Source organism: Nothobranchius furzeri, chromosome 14, assembly GCF_043380555.1.
Source record: "Nothobranchius furzeri strain GRZ-AD chromosome 14, NfurGRZ-RIMD1, whole genome shotgun sequence".
Classification (NCBI taxonomy): domain Eukaryota; kingdom Metazoa; phylum Chordata; class Actinopteri; order Cyprinodontiformes; family Nothobranchiidae; genus Nothobranchius; species Nothobranchius furzeri.
The window spans coordinates 15388239-15415101 of NC_091754.1; the positions used below are offsets into that span (position 1 = coordinate 15388239).

The 26863-nt window shown below is 41.1% G+C and overlaps 2 protein-coding genes across 3 annotated transcripts in view; one reads left to right on the plus strand and one right to left on the minus strand.

The window, feature by feature from the left end:
* Nucleotides 1-16651, plus strand: part of tmem198aa (transmembrane protein 198aa) — a 32401-nt gene extending 15750 nt beyond the window's left edge. The window contains exons 2-7 of the mRNA XM_015966720.3: nucleotides 490-726; nucleotides 3258-3496; nucleotides 6241-6453; nucleotides 6822-6945; nucleotides 13913-14208; nucleotides 14329-16651. Of these exons, the coding sequence (XP_015822206.1) occupies nucleotides 588-726; nucleotides 3258-3496; nucleotides 6241-6453; nucleotides 6822-6945; nucleotides 13913-14208; nucleotides 14329-14478 (1161 nt within the window). The 5' untranslated portion in view covers nucleotides 490-587 and the 3' untranslated portion in view covers nucleotides 14479-16651. The remainder of the gene's footprint in view (nucleotides 1-489; nucleotides 727-3257; nucleotides 3497-6240; nucleotides 6454-6821; nucleotides 6946-13912; nucleotides 14209-14328) is intronic.
* A 4062-nt stretch (nucleotides 16652-20713) lies between these two features.
* LOC107390157 (desmin) overlaps nucleotides 20714-26863 on the minus strand; it is a 6843-nt gene continuing 693 nt past the window's right edge. Inside the window, exons 1-11 of one of the 2 annotated variants that reach the window (XM_054747046.2) lie at nucleotides 25889-26863; nucleotides 24008-24068; nucleotides 23786-23881; nucleotides 22987-23148; nucleotides 22776-22901; nucleotides 22585-22695; nucleotides 22393-22502; nucleotides 22253-22299; nucleotides 21823-21908; nucleotides 21623-21661; nucleotides 20714-21309 (exon numbers count right to left, since the gene is read on the minus strand). The exon at nucleotides 25889-26863 is cut by the window's right edge and continues 693 nt beyond it. In XM_054747046.2, coding sequence (XP_054603021.2) covers nucleotides 21268-21309; nucleotides 21623-21661; nucleotides 21823-21908; nucleotides 22253-22299; nucleotides 22393-22502; nucleotides 22585-22695; nucleotides 22776-22901; nucleotides 22987-23148; nucleotides 23786-23881; nucleotides 24008-24068; nucleotides 25889-26637 — 1629 coding nt within the window. In that variant the 5' untranslated portion in view covers nucleotides 26638-26863 and the 3' untranslated portion in view covers nucleotides 20714-21267. The remainder of the gene's footprint in view (nucleotides 21310-21622; nucleotides 21662-21822; nucleotides 21909-22252; nucleotides 22300-22392; nucleotides 22503-22584; nucleotides 22696-22775; nucleotides 22902-22986; nucleotides 23149-23785; nucleotides 23882-24007; nucleotides 24069-25888) is intronic. The other variant, XM_015966719.3, reaches the window with a different exon arrangement.

Below are 26863 nucleotides of genomic sequence, written 5' to 3' on the forward strand. Positions count from 1 at the left end.
GAGCTGTTCAAAGAACAACAATTTGTCGTATTGTTACGTTTGAAGCTGGAGTACTTAAACAGTCAGAGGAAATGTCATGTACATTTTTAGGTTTTCTTCTGTTTTGAGGACAAATAGAAAGACGGCAACGTGTCTTTAACTCGGTTTGCAGATTCCCCGAGAGATGCAAATGAATTTGGTTGCGATTTCTGTGGCAACTATTAATTGTGGTCTGCAAATGTTCTATGACCGGCCTTTACCACCACAAACCGCTGGCAGCTATTTGTTGCAAACTCAACTCTGAAGTTGAGGCCCGGTCCACTGTGTTTCATCTTCAGCAGTACTTGTGTGAGTGGCTCTAAGTTATGAAGCACAATTCGTGTTGTGTCAGCACTCACAGCTGAGGACTTAAAGAGCGTAATCAATAACTGCTCTCCTCTCTTTCTTTGCTCATTCCTCCCATCTCCCACCTCTTTTCATCGCTCTCCTCTTTATGCATCCTGTTTGCAGGCAGACTCGTCTCTATGGGTGAGGCCCACTGATCCAGGAATTCCTGCACACCCCCATCCTTCCCTTCACCCTTTCTAGCCCCTTTCAAGACAGTCACCATGACATCCACCAGCCAGTTGCTGGGTTTGGCGGAGATGGGGCTTAAGTGTGACCAGGAGATTGAGAGGAGATATGAGATTGTGCCCTCTGTGGTCTGCTCCATGTGCTGCCTCTTTGGGATCATCTACTGTTTCTTTGGTGAGTCTTGTAAAAGTGTAATTTAACTCATGTAAGCAGCTAAAATGTTTTATATATCATTAACAACTGGTTGGTTTAGGCAAAAAAAAAGTAAAGAAACAATAAATACAACTTTTTTCCCAAACATTCAATTCAATTCAATTCAATTTTATGTATATAGCGCCAAATTACGACAAGAGTCGTCTCAAGGCACTTCACATGGTAAACATTCCTATTCAGGTCAGTTCATTAAGCCAATCAGAAATAAAGTTTCCTATATAAGGAACCCAGCAAATTACAGCAATCCTCATACTAAGCAAGCATTTAACGACAGTGGAGAGGAAAACTCCCTTTTAACAGGAAGAAACCTCCAGAGGATCCTGGCTCAGTATAAGCAGCCATCCTCCACGACTCACTGGGGATCGAGAAGACAGAGCAGACACACACACACACACACACACACACACACACACACACACACACACACACACACACACACACACACACACACACACACACACACACACATACACACACACACACCAAACAAACATAAGTTGGATTCTATCACTTCAGGAAAAGCATTTAATCCGTTAGGAGGTTTATGATATATTTTGTTAAAACACATGAAGTCCAAAACAAAATTTAGTAATTTCACTCCAGAAAGTGAATCCCGTCTTCTTGTGATTTCTGTATTTCTTGTTGTTTGTCTGCCTTTCCTAGAAATAACGGATACTAAGCACCATAATTACTTCTGTAAAATAAGACTTGTTGGTTCTCAGAAACCCCTCAGTTGTGTTTGAGCAGCTTAGAGATTATTTATTTCCAGTTGATTATTGTGTCTTTTAATGGGGACAAAGGTTTATTTTTTGGTCCAACATTGAGAATTTTTTTTTAAAAAGCATTCATTTGCTTTAACCAGAAACACAAAGGTGCAGAATACATGCTGACATAAAGTAGAAAGCAGCAGGAAAGAAAACAAATGCAAGCTAATTCAGCCTGGAGGAACAGATGGGTTTGAATTGGCTAGAGAAAGAGTAAGGAAAGCAAAAAGGAACAAAATATGGAGATGGGAAAAACAGAAGACTGGTGCAATAAAAAAAACCTGAACAATCAAAGAAAAACGTCAGAGATATATCAGCTTGTGTCTGAACTAATAATCTGAATGGTATAGTTTATGGAAGTGCTCAGCTGCACCATGTCAGACTCCTTCAGGCAGACTATCATACGAGTGCAAACAGCTGTGAAAAGGACAGCGGGCTTCAACAAACATCCCGGCTGAAAGACATCAAGGGAAACACACAAATCTGTAGTGGGGAAAAAAGGGAAAGTTCAAGAAGCATGTCAAATAAATGAGTTGTGGTCACAAGGGAGAATCTCGGACGTTGGCTTGAATCAGAGGAAGAGTGTTGTGCAGCTCAGCTGTGCAACGCCTGATTACACAGAGAAAACAGTCTGAGGTCTGGTACACTTGAGACCGAGACCAGCGGCAGAGTGAAAGATGGTGATGCTGGGGAGGAAAAATGAAGAGGCAAACATTAATAAACATGAAAGCAAAGGCCAAAGAGATCTGAACTGCTGATAAGCTCATTTTATAATTCTTTGGAGTCTTTTTGCAAGGTTTCCAATAAAATTAAATAAGATAGGACGGCAGGCGAGAGCATTGGGGCAGCAGTAGCTCAGGAGGAAGAGCGGGTTGCCTCATGATCATGGGTTCGATTCCAGCTCCTGTCAGGGGTATCCTGCTGTTGAGTCCTTGGGCAAGACACTTCAAGACAACTTGCCTGTGTTAGTGATGGTCAGAGGGGCCGACAGCGTCAAATGGCAGCCTCGCCTTTGTCATACCGCCCTAGGGCGGCTGTGGCTACAAAGTAGTATACCATCACTAGCAGTGTGTGAATGTGAGAGTGCATGAAAGCGTCTGAGTGTCCTGAACAAGCGCTATATAAGTTTGATGTATTATTATATGATGAGGAAATAGAAATCTGAAGGAGAGCAGCAAGTTTTTTCATTAGACAATTATGGATTAACTTTTTCATATTTGCATTTTATTTGTTATTATAGTATTACTTTTATTTATTTTCTACATAGAGCATTTTGGACTTACTATTTTTGATTATCCAGTCTTTGTTATATTTCATCTTTTCACATAAAAAATGTAATTTCAGTTGTCATTTTTCCACCGTCACAAAGCAGATAGGATGAAGCACTGCAATCAGCTACTGAGTGATAATAAATTGATTAATTAGACAACAAATACAGCATGTTCCCTTTTAAACAGGCTGTGGTTGTAAGAATAATTCAGGGGTGATTAAATAATCCTTTTCTTCTGTTGTAACTGAGATTCAGTCATCCATCGACCTGTCCTTTCAGTCTTATAGCAAATAGATTTATGTTCCAGGTTCTCATTGGACTAATGGTAAAGCTTATGAAATTGAGTGTAACCAGAATCAATTAGTTATTGCAACTGTGCATTAGCTTTGACTCTTTAGTGCGTGGAGCATGGAGTTATTCTGCTCATCTCATCAGCGTATTCTGTTTCTCCCCTTCAGGCTACAGATGCTTCAAGGCCGTGTTGTTCCTGACAGGCCTAATGTTTGGCTCCGTGGTCATCTTCATGTTGTGCTACAAGGAGAGGGTGATGGACACTCAGCTGAGTGTAGAGGCGTCGGTGGGCATCGGCCTTGGCATTGGGACCCTGTGTGGCCTGGTGACCATGTTGGTACGCAGTGTGGGGCTGTTCATGGTCGGCCTGCTGCTGGGCCTGCTGGTTGGTGTGGCATCACTAGTGGTAATTCTTTTGTTTTTCCAAGTTCCACTTGCAAAATGTCTAAATGATGTATCTGGATTTAAGAACGCACAGAATATGGTTGTGCAAAAAGGTGCACTCTGTGCAAGCCTTACGTGAAAAGCTTGCTGTCACTGTTGTTGCATTTTACATGTTAGTTTATTAATGTTTTAAAAGCAAAACCTAGACCGTGCAACATTTTCACCAACATTGGAGTTTGTCAATCATAACTCATGGTTCAGTAAATTATTAATGCATTAATGGGTAGATTAATGGTGATGCATCAACATACAACAACCTCATGAAATTACATTAGCATAAACTGCTTTGATGAAATCGACAGGCGGATTGGTGCTGCCTGCAGTGATGCGGGCGTTTTACCGATCGGTCGTGGTGAAGAGAGAGCTGAGCCAGAAGGCAAAGCTCTGGATCTACCGGTCAATCTACGTTCCTACCCTCACCTATGGTCACGAGCTTTGGGTAGTGACCGAAAGAATGAGATCGTGGGTACAAGCGGCTGAAATGAGTTTTCCCTGTAGGGTGGCTCGGCTCTCCTTTAGAGATAGGGCGAGAACCTCGGTCATCCGTGAGGGGCTCGGAGTAGACTCGCTGCTCCTCCATGTCGAGAGGGGCCAGTTGAGGTGGCCTGGGCATCTGGTAAGCAAGCCTCCTGGACGACTCCCTGGTGAGGTTTTCTGGGCACGTCCAACTTGGGAGAAGGCCTAAAGGAAGACCCAGGACACTCTGGAGACACTATGTCTCACAGCTGGTTAGGGATTGCCTTTGGATTCCCCTGGAGGAGCTGGTCCAAGTGGCTGGGGAGAGGAAAGTCTGGGCCTCCCTGCTTAGACTACTGCCCCATGACCCGACTCCGGATAAGTGGCCAAAAATGGATGGATGGATTGATCAGGGACAATTGTGTTGTGCCATTTAATCTTATGAAAGTACTTCAAAACAGGAGCAGGAGAAGGAGAAAAAAAAAGTTGTTTATTCACTTGAAACAAAAGCCACTGATGTTGCTGAACTTATGAATGCATGAACCAAAGAAATAGGAGTGACGCTTGCTGTAGAAAAAAAGGGCATGATTATGAACTGGTAAGGAATAAAGAAGAAGTGGGGCATCTAGGCACTGGCAGGGGTAATCGACCGATAAACCATGGGTGCAGGGCAGGAGAGAAACTAAATGAGGTGCACAAGACAAAAAATCAATCTCAAAAATTCAGATAGAAAATCTTAAGAGAGGAAGAAAAATATACATTTAAACATCATGAAATTATAGTGACAACAGTTTTAAATAATTAGCTTTAAGTTGTTTTGGGAAATTTCCAGAACAAGCTAAGTTTTGAACGCACACTCACCCCTCCCTTCGCGTATCTTCCCTGAGATGCTTCTGCTGGAACCGGAGACCCCCGATGCCAAGGACAAAAGATAGTGCTAAAACACCAGTCACCATTTTCTAGGTCCAAACGTCTTTTTAGTCTTCGAATGGTGTTTTTCTTTCTGGGACTCTGGTAGTTGGTCCTAAAAGTGGTGTGGTAGCAGCCGACTGTTTCTCCTTCTCTGATATTATTGAGTAGAGAACCTCTCACAACAGTGGTGTTCTGTTGCTAAACACACATGTGTGTTATAAATGGAGGACCCAGAGAGGTTTGGAAGTTTGGTGGGACCGACAACCGGATGGTCCAATATTTGCTTTCTTTTCTAAACTTGATATTGGCGGAGGTTTTTAGACAAATGTGAGAGAAGCACTTTAATATTTTTCTTTTTTAAATCTTCACAATATATCTAATAAGTTAGAACGTTGTTAAGAAGCATGAAAAAAATGTTTAAAGCAAATTTATTTCCAAATTCTGTCATGTTCGTTGTTCCTGTGGCCCCCGGCCCCTTTCAGGTTCCCCCATGTTCCCCTCTAGTCACTTCACTTCATATTTAGTTTTCCCATCTCCATTATTGTTACGTTTTCCAGTATTAGAGCTCCCCTTTTGGTTCTTGTCTCTAGTTTTAGGTTTATTAGATCTCCTACCTTAAAGTGTTGTATGTTTACAGCATTTAGATTAGTTTCCCCTCTTTAGTATTGTATTTTTCTTCCCTACTTAGTTAATTAGTCTCTCCTGCCTCCCTTGAGCTCTCCCTCCCCACACACCTGTGACCTGTTTCCCTGATTGCTTCCCTCTGTGTTTAAAGCCCTGTCTCGTGTCTCACTGTTTGTTGGTTCATTGTCAGCGTTGTATGTTGCTTCATGTGCTCTCGAGTTGACTCTGTAAAATTTTTTGATCTCTAGTTTGCTTCCTGTGTTCTTCCTGAGTCATTTTGGATTTAGCCTTTTTTTTCTTTTTTACCTGCTCAGCTTCTCCTAAAATAAAGATTCTTATTTTTGCAATCACTCCTCACTGTGTTGTCCTGGGTTTCTGCATTTGGGTCCAAACCTCCTACATAATGTGACAAATTCTCCATTGTAGCTTTAAAAAAGAGGGTTTTTTAATATTATCAAGAAAATAAGCAAAATAAATCAATTAAATGATTCTGGGGTTTAATTAATCCAGATTGAATGATGACAACCCCCAATTCATGCATCTTTTCATCTTGGCTGTGTGCATCTTTAGCTGTTATTTTGATCAGATGAGTTTGTTATTAAGAGAGCTATTTACTCGCATCTAAATATGCACACAAAATACTGTCATTTCAAACTTGGTTCAGTTTGCTTATTTTACAGTAAAATTTCTACATTTAATTTTTTTGTATCTTAGGTCATGGAGGAGTTTTATCATCCCAAAACAGTGTGGGTTCCTCTGGGGATTCTTCTGGGCTCTGGAACCCTGTTTGCTGTCTTCACTCTTCAGTGGCAGCGCTGCTTCGTCACCTTCTCTACGGCAACGTTCGGCTCTGCTATCATCACTGTCACGGTGGATTATTTTATTGAGCTGTTTGCTTTGGTGCACTACATCTATGACAGACTCAAGGTGAGTCTATAACCCAATAAAGCAAAATCCTGCATTTAAAGTGCCATGCAGAAAAAGATATTCTTAATGAAATCAGTCTGGAACAACGTTATAAGGACGTTAGTCAACTTTCCCTTTAATGTTTTGATCACGTGTTAAAATATTTTCTTTAAGATGCACAAGTGTGTTACCAGAAGTTTGATCCACAACTAAACCATGTCTTTTCAGTAATATACTACTAATAATAATTAATGACCAACAGTACCCTAATGTAGTTTCATGGATTGCTATCAGTATCTTAGAAACATGTACTAAAATGGAAATCTAATTATTCTGGGATTTTAGGATGATGAACCTTTGAAACAATCTTTTATCCATATTAATTGCAGGTTGCACCAAAGAAGCCAGTGTGCTGGTTTACATGGGTTATCTTGGGGGTCTGGCCTGTCCTGACCCTCCTTGGAGTTCTGATCCAGTGGAAAGTTACTGCAGAGGGATTTTCTCACACAGAAGGTAAAGATGTATACATCTCAGATGTAATTAAATGGTAAGGTTTGGCCCATTTGTCTTCAACAGGAAGCCATCTCAAAAATGCATAAAGTGAAACATCATTAAAGACCATTAGGAGGGGAGCGCCAACAAACCTCTGGCTCCAACAGCTTTTATTCACAAAGCATTAAGAACTATAAACATTATGGAATTGTTAGCTACACTGCCAGCTTGCATATGTGGGCCCCATGTGGATATGTATGGGCAAACTGTATGGGTGCCAACAGGGGAGGATTTTAGCATTTATAGTAGCAAAACTGACGCTAGAATTAACTGCCACCAGGCACCTCTCAAACCGAGACGGGACAAAGGGAGGTCGCTGCCCCCCCACCCCCCGAATGTGACGTACAGGGTCACGCATTCAGCATCAGACGGAAGACACTTCAGACTGATGAAATTTTTTTTCAGAACCTTTAGCTTTGATGTGACCTGCTTTTTGTCCCGCTTGATGCCTCGCTCAGCCAGTGCTTTCGCCACTCTGTCGAACAGCTGGTTGTCTCTCACCGTCCCCGTAAAAAGGCGACTAATCTGTTTGTCCGCTCGCACGGCCAAAAGCTCCATGGTCTCCGCGTCCGCCCAGTTTGCCATGTTGTAGGTGGTTGAGAGATACTAGTGAGAGACCATGTTTATCTGTGTTCATATCCCTTCCGGCCGGCACTCAGCGCACAGTATACGTCACTAACGCGACCACCCTCTTTTGCAGGGGGGCCTCCCACAGTCGCTCCATAGGGATTAGTGGGGCTGGCACGCGTTTAGCTGTCAGAGGCGAGGGGCTCATGCGGCAATATTACTACGAGGTTAAGTGCATCAGAATCGAGTTTTATCACATTTCCCCCTTTGCTCCTTGCCGCATTTACGAGACCCACATATTCAGATTTATCACTCTGTAATGACGCGATGGTCTGTCTTATAAAAGAGGCTATAGACTTGTTAAAACCTATGTGGGTAAATCCTTGTGGGGCCACCATAGAAACCACGGACACTCTCTGCTGGCACCTATATGGTTTGCTCATAAATATTCATATGGGGCCCACCTATGCATGCTGACTTGTTAATTTCACTATCACAAATGCCAGCAAATAGATGATTCAAACCATGTAAATCATGCAAAATTTACAAATTAGCTAAATCTGTTTGTTTAGGCTTAACAAAATAGGATTTTAGCAATGAATTCCAAAAAAGCTTGCTTGACAACTCCCATCCCAAGATTTCAAGCTTCATGACCTCTCTGACTTCGTCTCAACCATGGATGTGGTTTTCACTTTAGAAGTGGTGGGGACACAACCGGCATGAGGACCGGGGGGGTGGGGTGGGGTGGGGTGGGGGGTGGGGGGTAACCGGCTTCAACACAAACGGTTGTTTTCCGCTTGGTCCTAGAGCTCAACCAGTGTCTATGTAATATAGCGTAATATTGTTTTTGGATGGTAAAGTGCAGGGGTCAAAACTAGGGCCTGACCGATATATCGGCCGATATAGGGGTCATTAACACTATCGGCCAAAAAGACTGCTGATATGGCCGATATTGCGCTACCTATCCAGCAGGTGGCGCCAGCTTTATGAACTCATGTTGTGTGGCTCCATTCCTCAGGGGGTGGAGCCACCGTCACAGCACACATGCAGCGGTCAAGCAGAGACGACGGTGATGAGGAAGTAGGAGGTAAATCTTCAGTTTTAACTCATTCACTGCCAGCCGTTTCCTGATCACTAACGGCCTTCGCTGCCAGCGTTTTTCACCGTTTTTACTGTTTTTTTAAGAGTCACAGAACGTTGCGCGCTAGCATGATCTCAATGCCAAAACAACCAAAACAAAGAGGAGACTCACCTCTTACATCAGGAAGAGTCCGCATGTTTCGAGCGTTATCCGTTCTTTCATAATCCGTTGTCGAATTGTGATTGGCAGATGCTTTTCCGGTTCGCGCCTCACTTTTTTTTATAGGAACGGCCCAAAATGATCTCCTAACACATGGATGTGTTGCTTCCTGATCATGTGATCATGACGTATGCGGATGAAGAACAGCTTCAGGGCTGAGATGTTTGTTCTCTCAGCGCGGGGGCTCGTTCCGATGCTCAAACAGTAAAAAAAATGCAAATGACGACTTTAGTCGTCAATGGCAGTGAATGAGTTAAGCACATTTGTTGTGTCAGTGGTAAGTTGAACAGTAAAATAAGCAATGACAAAAGTATGTTTCCCCTCAACATGCTTCCTAAGTTTATTGTGTGCCCCGTGGCCTCGTATTGAAAAGTTAACCAGAAAAAATAAAATAAAACTGCCGCAGCATTACGCTCTATGCAGAGCTCACGCTGCTTCCCCTTTAGTCATGCAGGGCAGTAAGTAAGTAACTTTGGCCTTTTTCTGGTAGACATTCTGGAATATTCTCAGACAATTTCCTCCGCTCTTCTTCAGCAGTCTTTTCAAACTCACGCGGTTCACCCGCAGCTCGCGAAAAAAATAGTGCATACGCGGAAACGATCGCTGCACGGCGCGGGCTGGAGCGCCAGCGCGCAGTGCTTCGGCGGCCCATGTGGCCTATAGAATAGGATAACAAGGGCGACAAATGAAGGCGGTCCCAGTTCCGCTGCGCTTCGGCAGCACACGACCGTTGTTGCAGCTGAGGACGGGCGAGGGGGGGTTGGCAACAAAGCAATGAAACACTGTGCAGGGAGTCCCCCCTCCTCTCCCTAGCTGGGAGAGGGGGGGGGGGGTAATATGAGAAAATAAACATTCCTCTCTACAATAGAATAAATCTATTGTATTTTTTCAGCCTTATATTTCACATAAGGCTTATACATTGCCACATACTATTCTTTTAACATATCTTATTTTTATTTTCCTAATACTGTCGGCTTTGGAAAGGATCAAAACACAAAAGTGTAAAACTCCACAGACTCAGAAAACAAAAAACTTGAATGTTAGATTTATACTGACTGAGTTTGTGTGTTCTGTTGTTTTTGAGATTGCAAAATAAATCTTATTTGCATTACTTGGAAACCCTAGTGAGTTATTGAGACAGTTCTTTGGTGTGTAATATAGAAATAAGTTAGCATCAAAAAGACAGAGAATGAAGTATTTAAGCTTAAGAACATTTGTATTTATTTCTTTTTTTGTGAGGGAGATTTATTGGCCATTATATCGGCTATCGGCCTTTGTTAAAAGTTTTATATCGCTATCGGCCCCCAAAAAAGCATATGGGTCGGGCCCTAGTCAAAACCTGACTTTAGAAAAAGTGGGGGGACATGTCCTCCCCCCCACCCACCCCCACCCCCCCACCCCCAAAATGTACGTCCATGGTCTCAACAGCGGAAAAAAAAAGCTCTTATAACTTTCTGCAATACTAGAAGGACAAGTTGATGAGGCTCTTATGAAATTCTTTGAAGGAAATGTTCAATCCAGTTTTTTAAGTGCACAGGTTTAATCAAAAATAATCATAACCTGTGATGGAAATATGCTGGTTGTTGCTTCAAGCTTACTCATCCTTCCTCTTTCCATCTGGTGTACAACATGACAGCTTAACCACATCCCTAGTTCCACCCATGTGGATGAGTCATGTAATTCCTCCAGCTAAGTCTTGAATACGCTTTAAAGTTAAACCAACTAATTATTAAATAAAGTTTTTTAAATTGATAAATATACAGTTGGTACACATTTTTATTAAATGTTATTACTACTTTTCATACTCGGAAAATACAGTTTCAACAGTTTAAACGTTCTTATTAGGTTTTTAATAAAAGCATTTTTAAATGTAGTGCAAGAACGAGTGTTCAGAGGAAACGTTGTTTTAAAAAAGAAATGCATGCTGTCAAGTCAATGCAAGGAGAAAAATCCCCAAAGGGAAAAGAAATAAGGATAAGTAGGAACACTAAGTCAAACAGCACATTTCACCACAGGAAGCGAGTCATAAGCACATTCACAGAAGGAGAGGACATGGAAATTTTGCTTCATCTACTCACGTGCAGGAATGACTTCAAAGCATTGACAGAAGAGAGAATTCCATTTGAACTTTACATAAATTTTACTCCGTTTCATTTCAACCTGTGATGTTTGACTTAAGAAAGTAAAAAAAGAAGCAAATAATGAAAAAGTAATCTTTTAAAATAATTTGTTTTTGAACACTACATATTTTACAAAGCAAAGTGGTCATTTGAATTAAAATGCACTCACAATTAATTTTTTGTCACAGTCACAATTTTCAGCATGAATTTTGTCGCTCTACCTAAATTAATCCTTGTGTAGTTTTTAAGGTTTGTTGAAGCTATTTGTTTAATTAATAAATAAAACTTAATTATATGACTGAAGTGTTACCTTTCTTTGTGAAATAAATTTTTCTTTTTGTGATGTTTTGTTGTGCTTTGTCATCATATTAGATGATAGTTTTCATTGATTTCTACAACATGTTCAACCAGAGCAAATCCTGATTTTGAAACTTGCAACAGGACAAGCATTTATGATAAATCCTTGAATTTGAGTATCAGGTTGATTGATTTATAAATTGGAGCCGTAATAGAGCAGGAAACCATGTGTTTGCTGTTGTGGGAAAAAGTGTCTGAATTTACCGGCATTAGTGTTTTCACCAGACTCTGTTATTGACAGAAACAGCCTTTATCTGCCTGGAAAGCAACCACAACACAGATGGCCTGCTCACGCACACAAACACACAGGATGTGGTTGTAGCACATGAACGATACACAAAACCCCTTCATGAAATCAAACGTGGCTGAAGGCAGAAATAAATCTCATTGAAAGCCATGCTTTTCACACACATGCACACACTATTGGTTTTTGTTAGTGTGCTCGGTCACAAAGTTTCATAGAAGAAATCACACATGAGGTAAAATAATGAGATTAAACAGCAGGCTGCTGTGGCTACCAGACAGGAGGTGTGGGCAGGTGTTTGTCTTTAAATGGCCAATTATATTTGCAATAATGGAAACATGGAAAAAATGAATAACAAAATAAATCATCACATTTAACATTCATTAATTAATTTCTTTTTACATTTTTGTACAACAATGCACAAAGAAAGAAGGGTTGTAAATGATAAGGAGGGATAGAGCAAAGAGGGAGCAGGTGTATTGGGGGAGGAGCAATGGTGAGAATAATAAATTAGAGCACAATGGATAAGCAGGGGCACCCAAGTGAAGCGAGAGGTGAATCAGCTGGTTGAAGAAAAAATAAAAAACAACACACAAAGCATCTGCCTGGATGGATCTATGAATTATCTTAAAAGTGTTTCTCCTAAATTTATAGAGGATATGGAACTAACCAAGTGTCCTCATTCAACGGGTGTGATGAATGTGTGAGACCTGATAAATGCAGAATTACAAGAATACACACACACACACTCAGCATCTGCCAGGATGGATCTATGGATTCACTTTAAAGTGCATATCCTATATTTATCTAATATATATATAGAGGATATGGAACTAACCAAGTGACCTCATTCAACGGGTGTGAATGTGTGAGACCTGATCAATGCAGATTTACAAGAATACACACACACACACACACACACACACACACACACACACACACTCAGCATCTGCCAGGATGGATCTATGGATTCACTTTAAAGTGCATATCCTATATTTATCTAATATGTATAGAGGATATGGAACTAGCCAAGTGACCTCATTCAACGGGTGTGAATACGTTAGACCTGATAAATGCAGAATTACAAGAATACACACACACACACACACACACACACACACAAACACATAGACGCATGTGAAATGCGGGGCCCAAAGAGGGGTGAGCTGAGGAAGAGAAAAGGGAGGAGGATTATTACAGTCTCCCTGGCAGATGGTGCCTCTCGTCCACGCTCACAAAGAACCAATAATAGGCCTGATAACACATCCACACACCCCCACACCATCACAGTCAGGGCCACTGTGACTTAAACTGATTTGTGAGGAAATTTTCTACATCAAATGAAAAGATACTTTTAACCACATCGTATAACACTGAGTCAGAGCTTCAAAAGCAGCAAAATGATCATGTGGTTAATCGATGGACATTAAGATGAGGTGGCTTTTGGACATCCTTTACTGAGGATGATAAAATAACAAGAGCACCTACTCACAAAATGTTTGGCAAAACATGTCAGCTTGTTTTCCAAATTTCCTATAGCAGCTTTCAACTATCTTAGAAAATGTTTGCTTTCGGTAGCCCTTTTTAGAAGACGCACCATGCCGGCAAATCAGCATAACACTGCTGCCACGGTTTATCCCATGAATGCGCCGTGGCAGCATGGCATTTGTGCAGCAACGCTTGGTAGTAGTATTACCACAACGCCTGACTTATGAATGCTTTTTTACGCCTTGGCCCAACAGAGGCTGGTGTTGTGATCGCGTGGGGAGCTACTGCCGAGCTCCGGCCAGCAACTCCACTGAAAATGAAAGTGAAAGCGGGCCGTAGGTTCTGCTTATGTCATTAGAATCAGCTGAGATGATAAACTAGAGCAATGCAGAACTCCAGGAGCTTCTTTCCGTTGGAGCTAAAGGTCAGATCACCAGAGACTGCATGAGGACTGTGGAGGACAGACATCTTTAAGAGAGGCTCGTTAAAAAAAACGTAACAAGTGCAGCTTCGATCACAATACAAATCCTGTCATGTCCAAGATAAAGGACATGATTGCGCCTCACTACCGCCACAGTCTGACCACTTATAAACAACCTAAGGCTCCCCGAGGCTGCCATGGCTTTGCATCAGATTGGCGGAATTTTCCAAAAGAGGCTAGTATTTAAATCTATTTATAATCTTGTCACTTGCTTTGAATTCGTCATTTTTTGGCTTAAGTTTCAATTGTTCCTCATTTAAAGCTGCTTTCTCCCCCCTTTTATATCAAGCTGTCACTTCCTCTTGATTAGCTATTGTTCTCTTTCTTCCAGTCTTTGCGCTCGCTAACATTTTGTTCTTTTTTGTCTCAAGTGGTTCTGAGCCGACAGCAGCGGAGGGTCCAGCTCATGCGGATCAGACAGAGGGAAGAGAGGCTGAAAAAAGAGAAGGAGAACAAGAAGAAGAAAAAACGACAGAGCCAGAAGACTGTCCTCAAGCCGAAAACTCACACCCATCTCCACCACCACCAGCAGTACCACCACCCGACAGCCTCCCACCCTCACCAGAGCTCTCAGCCACCTAAAGTCCCTCCTCCTTCCCAGACAGAACCTGGCTACCACCGGAAACCCAATCCCAAAAGACGCTTTGATGGCGATGTGCTGTCTCCGGTGAGATAACACAATCCCTTTCCTTTTTATGTGCAAAATAAGATTAACGTGCAATAAATACCATGTATATTTCAGCAGTCCAGACCAGATGCCCATCAATCTATTTGTCTGTGTCTGCAGAGCTACATCAGGAGTTTCAGGGACCGACAGACGGACCGACGGCCGTACTCTCTCAACAGAATGAGCCGCTCTCGAATGGCTCAGCTGGACTACGATTGTGGCTCTCAGGTGCCTCTCACAGCTCCCTCTGGACCTGCAGTTCACATCTGAAGGAGTACATGCACATGATCCCAACCTACTTCAAAAAAGTTGCCACAGGGAAAACAACCCTGACCTGGCTGTGCCAACTTTCTCAACAACCTGTTAATCTGACAGGAGCCGAAGGTTGGATCAACAGTGTTTTTGTTTTCTCACAGAAAATGACGTTATAGCCTTTGTTTTGTTCCTGAGTTATTTCACATCTCAGAACACTGGCAAGTTGGACCCATTTTACATGTAATTAAGTCATCTGTTATAATAATTTCCAATAGGGTGATGAAAAAATCAGAACACTGAACTCTGCAGGCGTATTGAACCCTTTCCAATAAAGTGGCATCACATCCTTCACAGGAAATGCCTTTTATCTTTACCTTCACAGCCACCTTCAACTTAAAGGTTATTAAAGGATGATACACTTCACTTCAAAGATTCTCTGAAGAGTACTTGGAGGTAAATGCTGGGAAACATAAAGCAAAAAGAGACTTGGCAGACACTGGGCTTGTTTTTTATTTGAAAGGTCTCTGTGTAATATATGAAGTTGGCCTTGCATAATTCCATGAGAACCTTTAAATCATGATATGGCAGCACAAGGCCTGTGCTACTTCAAAGTTGGACCAGTTTGGTGTGTGAATCGAAATTTATCGATTCAAACCAAAGACATTCCCTTTTTTTCCCCCTCAGACGTCAGTGTCATTTGCTGCATCGCTGCCATTTTCCAAAGGGAGTTTGTTTACATCTCATCACTGCCCTTGTAGCCTTGATCCACACTGTTTCCATCTGAAGACTTGAAGAGGACATGCACCTTCTCCTTCCTGAATTTAAATCATTTGTATGCAATGCAATACTTTGGGTTTCCACGTGTCTAAGTGCGATCAAGTCCTCTTTTTGCCTGTTTTTACACCAATGTGGTTTAAAGCTGCTGATATGGCCGTGCAGGAATTTGACTGTATGCATGAGTGGACACATCAGCCCCACGGCTGCTGGATTGCACAACATATTAGCAAAATTGAAGAGGACTCATTTAAATGCAAGACAAGCATGCTGTCTACCCCAACTTCGTTTGCCAATGCACTACTATGCTTGAAAATAATTAACTTCTTCAGTTTCTATGACATGTTTGTGGCAAAGCGGATGCTTAAAACCAAGAGTATCTCATCTGAAAAGAAGGTGAGAAGATGAAAGCATTTGCAAACGGCACCCTATAATGTCTGCTGTTGGACCTGTCTCCTGGACTGTCTGTGTGTGCATTGGCGTGCACATGAATTTTCATGTTGCTGTCTTTGAAATTCAGATGCGCTTCTTGCATCAATATTTTGATACCAACATCCAACAGCATACTCTTTTCTAAACAGTAGGGTGGTAATTTGAGCCTTATGCAGGATTCAAGGTGTTTAATCTTAAACTACAAATGTGACGAGGAGGAAAAGATAAAAAGACAAAGTCGCTAACGAAACATTTTGAAGTTTAAACGGCAAAAACACTTAACTTGCTTCGACACCTGTAATCAATGTGGCTACTTGGAGTTACCAACATTTGCAGGACCAATCATTTACGTCAAACTCCATTACTGCATGACAATATTTGTGACGTGTCCTTTGTATTGTGTTGTGTCGTCAGATTTCCAATCTGTTGCTCCCAGGGTGCATAAAAACCTCATCTATTCTCCTTTATCTGTTTACTTAGTAAAAGCCTTGAAAAGGACATGTTTAGCCACTTTCTGCTCTGCTTTGCTGTATCATCCTGACGGTCTTTCACAGTGTAGAGGATGTACAAGTTTTTATTTTTTTATTTTTTGCTTATACCTCGGTCCTTTGATGGTTTTCTTTTGTGTTTTACTGTAGTGCAGTTGTAACATCTTTAGTGTTTACTGGGAAACAAAATGTCATCTCTAAATAACGGCTCCAGTCTAGCTTGTAATTCAGAAGCAAAGCTAATTATCCTTACACTGATCCTGTTTTTACCATCAAACATGTTAACAATGTATGTTGTTATTTTGTAGATACTGACTTGTAAATACAATTTTAATGTGCAAAAGTTTAGATCAATTTTCATGTTTATGCCATGATATTGTATTTCCTTTATGCAGATTGTTGTTTTCTAATGCCATGCTGTGATGCTACTGTATGTATTTCATTTTGTCCTGCTATTTGAACAAGTGATGATGAAAATCAACAGAAAAGCTCAATTATGACCCGGAATTTTCATTACATTACAAGAGTTTTAATGTTTTCATCAGATGACGATTATTACTTAGTCTTAAAAACAAATATCTGGGCAGAATCATGAATCCCAAAAAATACTAATAAATGTCAATAATATCATAAAAGTAGGGACTGGTTATTCAGATGATCTGAATTCTGAATAATCAGTCCCTACTCGTTTAAATACTCCAGTTTGTTGTCACTCTTTGCCATTCTCCCTCCATAAATAACCTTTCCAGCTCACGAGCAGCGTTTGGTGTCGACATAATCAGGACAAAAACAGAAGTGGAGAGAAAAACTGTAAAATAGATACAATGATTGTGTTTTGTCAAGCATGAACAAATTCAAACTATTTTTGTCTCAATTTTTGAAAAAATTGGCAGAAGTCTCTTTTTTCACTGAATGCATGTGAATGAGAGGTGCAGTGCTGCAGAAAGAAACTGCTGTGCAAAAAAATAGTTAATTAGCAAATAGTTCAAATATTTAAACAAACCAATATTCAGAAAAAAAACTGCAACGGTTGCTATTCTGACATTGTTCATTTGAACCATAAAACCCCACAAGAGAAATGCCAACATAAGTATGGCTGTGTTTATATATATATATGTATATATATATATATATATATATACATATATATATATATATATATATATATATATATATATATATGTATATATATATATATATATAAATATATATATATATATATATGTGTGGTGTGCATCTCTACCTGCCTCACGATTCGATCCGCTTCCGATTATCTGCCTAAAGATTCGATTTGAGTCTGAAATGCATCACGATTCTTCACAAAATGTTTCATTACTTAATAAAAGCAGTAGAAAAGTTTTCAATTTCTTTTTTATTTCGATATCCCTGAAAACAAAACATATACTATAGTCAGCAACAATTTTTAAAGTGTGCTGCCTATAATTACTTAAATAATATAAGAAAAAATGTTTTCTATAGAGCAGCTTTAAGATAGAATACTACTGAACTTAAAAATAGTAAACAAATACTGTGTTAAGTGATTCTTTCACATCCAGTATCCCAAAACCGAAATTAGCCCAAACATCCGAATAAAATATATCGGGTGCATCTTTGATTACTGGTAATGTTGGCCCTGTATCCCTGTGTGCCATTTCGGTTTTAAATTGGTGCTAGGGCAACGCAGTGCGCATGTCATTGCAACTCTGCCCCAGAAGTAGTTGTAAAACCTCAAAACGTTATTGTCCTCACGCATCCAGAACATAGACATAGACATAGGGAGAAAATCTCATTATGTCACGTTGCTGCATCGATGCGGAATCATGCATAGAACTCTCATTATATATATGTGTGTGTGTGTGTGTGTGTATATATATATATGTGTGTGTGTGTGTGTGTGTATATATATATATATATATATATATATATATATATATATATATATATATATATATACATATATATTTATACATATATATATACACACAGATATATATGTACATATATGTATATATATAATTATACATATATATACACATATATATATATTTATACATATATACACACATATGTATGTATATATATATATATATGTGTGTATATATGTATAAATATATATGTACATATATGTATAAATATATATTTATACATATATATATATATATACACACATATTTGTGTGTGTGTGTGTGTATATATATATATATATATATATATATATATATATATATATATATATATATATATATATATATATATATATATATATATATATATATATATATATACATATACAGGTGCTGGCCAGTAAATTAGAATATCATCAAAAGGTTGAAAATATTTCAGTAATTCCATTCAAAACGTGAAACTTGTACATTATATTCATGCAATGCACACAGACCAATGTATTTCCGATGTTTATTACGTTTAATTTTGATATTTATAGGTGACAACCAATGAAAACATCAAATCTGGTATCTCAGAAAATTAGAATATTCTAAAGGCCAATGAAAAAATGTTTGTTTCTCTAATGTTGGCCAACTGAAAAGAATGAACATGAAAATAATGTGCATGTATAGCACTCAATACTTAGTCGGGGCTCCTTTTGCCTCAATAACTGCAGTAATGCGGCGTGGCATGGACTCGATCAGTCTGTGGCACTGCTCAGGTGTTATGAGAGCCCAGGTTGCTCTGATAGTCGTCTTCAGCTCCTCTGCATTGTTGGGTCTAGCGTATTGCATCCTCCGCTTCACAATACCCCATAGATTTTCTATGGGGTTAAGGTCAGGCGAGTTTGCTGGCCAATCAAGGACAGGGATACCATGGTCCTTGAACCAGGTGCTGGTGGTTTTGGCACTGTGTGCAGGTGCCAAGTCCTGTTGAAAGGTGAAGTCTGCATCCCCATAAAGTTGGTCAGCAGCAGGAAGCATGAAGTGCTCTAAAACTTCCTGGTAGACGGCTGCATTGACCCTGGACCTCAGGAAACAGAGTGGGCCAACACCGGCAGATGACATGGCACCCCACACCATCACTGACGGTGGAAACTTTACACTGGACCTCATGCAACGTGGATTCTGTGCTTCTCCGCTCTTCCTCCAGACTCTGGGTCCTTGATTTCCAAAGGAAATGCAGAACTTGCTTTCATCAGAAAACATAACTTTGGACCACTCAGCATCAGTCCAGTCCTTTTTGTCCTTGGCCCAGGCGAGACGCTTCTTGCGCTGTTTCTTGTTCAAGAGTGGCTTGACACACGGAATGCGACACCTGAATCCCATGTCTTTCATGAGTCTCCTCGTGGTGGTTCTTGAAGCGCTGACTCCAGCTGCAGTCCACTCTTTGTGGATCTCCCCCACATTTTTGAATGGGTTTGTCGTCACAATTCTCTGCAGGGTGCGGTTATCCCTAGAGCTTGTACACTTTTTTCTACCACATTTTTTCCGTCCCTTCGCCTGTCTGTTAATGTGCTTGGACACAGAGCTCTGCGAACAGCCAGCTTCTATAGCAATCACCTTTTGTGTCTTGCCCTCCTTGTGCAAGGTGTCAATGATTGTCTTTTGGACAGCTGTTAAGTCAGAAGTCTTCCCCATGATTGTGGTGCCTTCAAAACAAGACTGAGGGACCTTTTAAAGGCCTTTGCAGGTGTTTTGAGTAAATCAGCTGATTAGAGTGGCAGCAGGTGTCTTCTATATTCAGCCTTTTCAGAATATTCTAATTTTTTGAGATACCAAATTTGGAGTTTTCATTAGTTGTCACTTATGAATATCAAATTTAAATGTAATGAACATTGGAAATACATTGGTCTGTGTGCATTGGATGAATATAATGTACAAGTTTCACGTTTTGAATGGAATTACTGAAATATTTTCAACCTTTTGATGATATTCTAATTTACTGGCCAGCACCTGTATATAATGAGAGTTCTATGCAGCACAGCTACACCAATGACTATAAAACTTTGTTACAACATTTCTTTTTGTGCTGCCTTGTCATATTCTCTATAGTTCTCTGTCTAAATTGTGTTCTTGTCTTTTTCTGCTCACATAACCTTTTCATTAAACTTGTCCCCACCATTTCGTTTGTTTCCCCGCTGTACCGATCCTCTCTGTCCTGCTGTGTTGAATTCTCATTTATTGTCTTGGTTTCTTTTCTGTTCTCTCCTCAATGTGCCCACCCTCTTTTTTTTCATCTCAGCTGACATTTTCACTCCAGTGGCTTCAGAAACAAACGACTGCAAGTCTCGCCGCTCTTCTAATCTACTTTCTGCTGGAACCAAAGCTTGATCAGGGACAGCTCATTAAGGAGCCTTTGTTCACTTTTTTCTGCAGCGAGATAAGCCCAGTTTCTGCTTTTTAACTTCTCTTCCCTGAATAAAAAAAGGAGTTAAATGCTGGGAGAAAAGGGCCTGAATAAGAAAGTCAGCACCACTGGGGTCATGTTGTAGTTAGACAAAGACATGTACGCCATTTGAGGAATGCTAAATAGCATAGTTGCACAGTTACAGACACCATGAGGAAAAAAATGCAAATGATAAACAAATAAATCGGCACTTTTATGCAGCATTGTGGTAACAAATACCTTTATTGATCAGTGTTGCCCTGAAACTTACATTGAAACAACCAGCCCATGCTTTATAGCTCAAACTTCACTTTGCTTCATTTTTACAAATGTTAAATCTAACGTTGCACTTTCCTTAAATCAGCGACACAAACAGCCCATTCTAACCAGTCATATACATTAACATTTACAAATCCTGGGACATCTTGGGCCACTTTCAGGCACATTGATACGTTCCAAACTAAAGAAACTTCCCATCTTAGCTTCGGGAACGTCTTTTCTTGCCAATGAATTGTTTTTTACGGACAAAACTACCACAAAAGCTGATTCTGTAAAACATGTAGTGACATGAACGAAGACTAAACTCCTGGAATGCCCATTTTGTTTTAAACCAGGCTGCAAGTTTCTTAATGCCTGCATCAGATGTACAGCTGCATTTTTACCAAACTTTTATTTAATTATCTCAGTAAAATTGGCTCCGCTTATTTATGCTTGTGGTGGTAGGAAAACCATTAGATTTTCATCCTTAATTCTGTCTCATTTGTGTCACGCTGCCACTTTACATGATGTCTTGTTGGTGCTGTGTTGACTCGCTGACAACCTGAGGAGAAAAAAATAAGGGGCAGTTAATTATCTGGGAAATTATGAATGCCCTGTAACTACTGAGTACTTCCCAACGTGTTTGTAGATAATAGGTGTACAAATATGCATAACTCATGCAGGTTTTCTAGGAGCGAGGAGCTGTGTAGTCCAGTAAAGCGTCTGCAGAAAGCTTTAATTTAACTAACTAGATTAGTGGATAAAAATTGGATTTGTTGGGTGATTTAATTCCTATCATCAAGTGAAGTTAAAGGAAGAGGCAAATCCTTTGTTTTTAATCAGTTAGATAAGTGAGACATTAGAACCAAACTTACACACTGGGCACTAGCACCCTGGCTCATGGAAAACTTCATCTAGAATATAATACATGGAGATGATTTTGTTGCAAAAAGACAAGTTCTGTCAAGGTGTTTGTGTTCTGATGGTTAGAATCATGTTGCATGTAAACAATGCACTAAATGGACATCTTTAGAGTTTATTATGTGTGTGTGGGTGTGTGTGTGTGATCTCGAACCTCTCCATCACGGGTCTCGATGGTCTTGATGAGTACAGTTTTCTTGGAGTGGACCTCAGGTGTGCGCTGGGACTCAGCACTGGTCTCTGTGGAAAAGCACAGTAAGGGGTTCATTTACACCTGCATTACTGTGAATTTAAGTAGCAAAAAAAAACATTTGAACAAATTAAGAGGGCAAATTGTGCAATTGTTCATGTTTGTCTCTGTGAAACCTGTCCACACTTCTTTTTCCACGTCACATGTCGCCACACAGTGGTCAAAATGCTCCTCTGCACACACTCCCTGTAATTCTTTTAAAAATAACATCTACCATATACAGTCACATGCTATATTTAGCCTCTTTGATCTCTCTTATCGACTCCTCTGGAATGTGTGACGGATTTCTCAGACATTTGTGTGTAAAAGCGAGAATGCTTTCTATTTCTGGTACCTCGGAATCCAATGGAAGAGTAACCAGACTGGACTGGAACGGTGATCCTGCAGGAAAAAGAGGCATTTCATAAAGTATTACGATACTTCAGCTAAAATAAATCATGTTTGAATTAGAAGAACACACACACACACACTAACCTGCTTTCCTCTCCCTCCAGCAGCTTGCGGTAGGTAGCAATTTCAATATCAAGGGCCATCTTCACATTAAGGAGGTCCTGGTACTCCCTCAGGTGGCGAGCCATGTCATCCTTTGGACCAAAACAAGTTAGTGCTCAAAATAAAAGATTTTTGGGGATAAAATCACAGATTTTCAAATACTAAGTGTGTCACCTTCATTTTAGCAATGTCCTCCTCCAAGCGTGCAATGGTGTCCTGGAAACCAGAGGCCTCGCGGCCCATTCGGTCCTCCATTTCTCTCATCTGACGCAGCAGAGACTCGTTCTTAAAGGAAGAAGTGAGTGCAAGGTTCAGGATTTGATAAAAGGTGAAGCAGGAGGAGGAAATTTGGAATTGGTACTCACAGTGCCCTTGAGAGAGTCAATCTCGCAGGTGTAGGACTGGATCTGGTGCCTGTACTCCATGGTCTCCTGCTTGGCCTGGCGCATCGCGTCATTGTTCTTGTTGACTGCCTGGTTCAGATCAGACACCTGCAGAAAAGCCAGGTGGGATTTTAGCAATAAAAGGGTAGGACGAAACTATTCAGCACACGTTATTTTCAGATGTAATATTGACCTTAGACTTGTACCAGTCTTCAGCCTCTGCAATGTTCTTGGCAGCGATGGCTTCGTACTGCACTCTGATGTCTCGCAAAGCAGCGGTCAGGTCAGGCTTGGACATGTCCATCTGGATCTGGATCTGAGTCTCCTGCATCTGGTTCTGCAGCTCTCGGATTTCCTGCAACAGGTCCAGAGAAAAAAGAAAGACGTTTGGGATAAAAACAAACACATTAAGATTTCCACGCTTTTAAAAAGACAAACTGCAAGTGACGTGTGTGTTTGGATGGGAAAAGAGCTAAACGGGAAGTGAAATCTTTTTTTTATCATCTGTAGTCTTTAGTTGCACTCAGCTGTCATCAGTTCTAATCAAAAGTTTAAAATAGCTTTGCATCTGTTCTCTTAAATGGGCACTCACTTTTCCTGTCATGCAACAGCTGCTATGCTGTTTTTTCAGCCAATCAGCAGTTCAGCATTTCTGAGAGGTCAAAGTTGAAACAAAGAGGAACACGTGCTAGGACGGGGCCTCGACTGTGCTGAAAATGTGTCTGAGATCGGGGAATTAAAATGTTTCTTAATGTGTCCTGCAAAAATGTAAAATGTATTTAGTCTTTTCTGCAGAACGACTAAATGTGTGAGTTTAAACCAGAGCGGGGGAGTATCAACAGAAATGTAGCTTTAATATGTGTTTGAGTGGGAAACACTGGATCTGGTAACAGATATGAACCTGATATCACAAGATTGCACTTCGTCGCACACTGAGTTGCTAAACGATGCAGAAAACACCAAATTTGAGACCAGCTGTGGGAGAGACCCACCTCTTCATGGATCTTCTTGAGGAAAGCGATCTCTTCCTGCAAGCTTTCGATGCGTCTTTCCAGATCCAGCCTGGCCAGAGTGGCACTGTCAACATCCTGGAAAACACGAAACCAAAGAAAGTGTTCTTTCACTTAACAGTAAAACAAAAACGCATCATGTCTCTGAGGAGAAAGGCACTGACATGTAAAAAATGTGAATTTTTTAAAACATTGAAAGCTTACAGCTCTGAAAGCAGATAGGTTGTTCTCCGCTTCTTCCTTCTGGTGAATTTCTTCTTGCAGTCTGAAAAAAAGACAAAAATATACAGACATTAAACAGGGTGATGAGTGGTGACTTTTTCTAAACATTTTAGTTTTTTTACCTGCTTTTTTCTTTTTATGCTTAAGAACAGAGCTGAAAATACCCAATCTGCATTCTATTTAAACTCCACTTGTGTCCACACACTCACACACACCTCTACGTTTGCTCTTTCCGCCCTACAGCTGTGCTGCAGCTGCTGTCAGAGAGGTAATAGCAATAAAGGCAGAGGCTTGTTCTTGGCTGAGGCTGTTTGCAGATTTAGCATTTCACTTTAAACAGAAACAATATTCATTTTTCACCAGAAACTGCAACATTTGCCGACAGTAGGTGAGTTTCAATCCCCTTTGAAGAATTAAAACATGTCAGTTTTGCAATATTAGAATAAAAAGGCTTATGTCTTCTTATGCACTGTAGCTGTAAGCATACAGGCTGTGTGTGTGTGTGTGTGTGTGTGCGCGCGCATGCGTGTGTGCGTGCACGTGTGTGTGTGTGTGTGTGTGTGTGTGTGTGTGTGTGTGTGTGTGTGTGTGTGTGTGTGTGTGTGTGTGTGTGCTTCTGCAAAGTTCACTCACAGCTCCAGGCAGCTGCTCGACGAGGGCTGATAAACAGAAGGAAAGAGTGTGTGTGAAGTGGAAGATGGTGCGTGTGTGTGTGTGTGTGTGTGTGTGTGTGTGTGTGTGTGTGTGTGTGTGTGTGTGTGTGTGTGTGTGTGTGTGTGTGTACCGGTCTACACATCAAAGTGAGACCCAAAACAAGTTCTATGCCTGCAAACTGAGGACATTAGTACCAAAGTGAGGACGTTTTGCTGGTCCTCACTTTGGGACAATGTTGCAGAGCTCTACTCGTTGGTTTTAGAGCTATGGTGTGAGTTTTAGTTAAGGTCAAGGTGGTTATGGTTAGAGTTATGGTTAGGGTTACGCACACTCCAGTCACTAAGATGAATGGAAGTCAATGACGGTCCTCACAACGAATGCTAGGCTAGTGTGTGTGTGTGTGTGTGTGTGTGTGTGTGTGTGTGTGTGTGTGTGTGTGTGTGTGTGTGTGTGTGTGTGTGTGTGTGTGTGTGTGTGTGTGTGTGTGTGTGTGTGTGTGTGTGTGTGTGTGTGTGTGCATGTAGTAGTATTACAGAATAATCCCATACTATAGAACAACCTTGGAGCTGCACATAGACAGCTATACACTCTTATTAAGAAAGCTACATTCAAATATAGATGTTATGTTAGGTGTTTGTGTTCACTTTTTTTATCCTTGTGAACACACCAAGAGGAGGATTGTGTGCACTCATTTGCTCTTCTCCGTCTGTCTACCCCGCCTGTCTGTCTGGGTGAAAATTAATCCGTCTGCCTGTCTTGACTCCGCTCCAGTGAGTCAACAAACCTGTTTTCCTCCTGCTCTCTCACTGTTTTCTTGTTATTCTCTCTTGTGAATAAATTAGAAAGCATTGTTGCAAGAAGCTGGTGGACTGTAACACTCAGTTTTGTATCCCCGCTCTTAAAACCCTCCTGAGACGCCTAATGTTCCATGTTATTCTCTCGAAGAACAGAAATCAATTGACTGGTTCAGCTTTTATTTATTTTCTGTGTAATTTGATCATTTCTTTTAAATTGGTGGCTCTGGTTTGTGACCTTGAGGAGGTCAGAGGACAAATTATTAAGATTAGAAAAAAGATTTTAGAAAATTGAATTTAGCAAATTTTAGGAAATCACAAAATATACTGAAGAGCTCAACTTTTCCAGGATATTTCTTTTAACTTCATGCCGTTACATATTTATTCATTCCCATGCTGACACCACCCTTCTTACCTGAGCTTCAGTTTCTGCAGGTCATCAGCCAGGTTGTCCCTCTCCACTTCCACTCTGGCACGCTGGTTGGAAAGGCCTTCAATCTGGATCCTCAGCTGCCTCATTTCTTCTTCGTACAGCTCGCCCACACGCCCCGGCCCCTCGCGGCCCCTCAGCTGCTCAATCTCCACGGTTAGGGCTGCGTTCTGTTGCTCCAGGAAGCGCACCTTCTCAATGTAGCTGGCAAAGCGGTCATTCAGGTGCTGAAGCTCGGCCTTCTCGTTGGTCCTTGTGTTGAGGAAGTCTTGATTCATGGCGTCTGCCAGGTTGAAGTCAAGTTTCTCGCCGGCGTAGGTGCGCAAGGCCGTGGAGGAGCCGAACCCTGCTCCCCCAGCACCAGCAGACACCCTGGAGCTGGAGTAGGACGGGAATGCGGCGCTTTTGACCTCGTAGACTCTTGAAGACATGTGGCTGGAGGCGCTGCGGCCTCCTCCTGAAGAGGAGAAGAGAGAGGACATTGGTGTTGAACCAATGCCGGAGCCAAAGGTGCGGCGGTAGGAAGAGGCCGACTGGGCAGAAGAGGAGTAGGACTTGCTCATGGCTGCTCTTGGTTGACTTCTGGGTTTGAAGGAGTCGCTTTCAGAGCTGAGACCCGACTGGGAAGAAATGTTGGTGAAGAAGTGCCAGCCACTATTTGTAGACCATCCACACCCACTCAGTCCCCCTACCCCTCCTGTCTGTCCCCTCTCTCTGTCACCATTCACCCCCATCCTCCTCCTCCTCCCACCCTCCTACACTTCACATTCTCTCCCCTCACTAGTTCCTTCCACAGCATGTTCAACCACACTTGATTTCTAAATCCATTGAGGTTATATCTCCTGACTCACATTCAAATGATGTTTCAGTGCATTTAATATTGAAATGACGTTTGCATGATGGTTTTAGTGGTCATGTATTATTTTTAGTAACGCATGAATTGAAACTGATTCCAGTTGT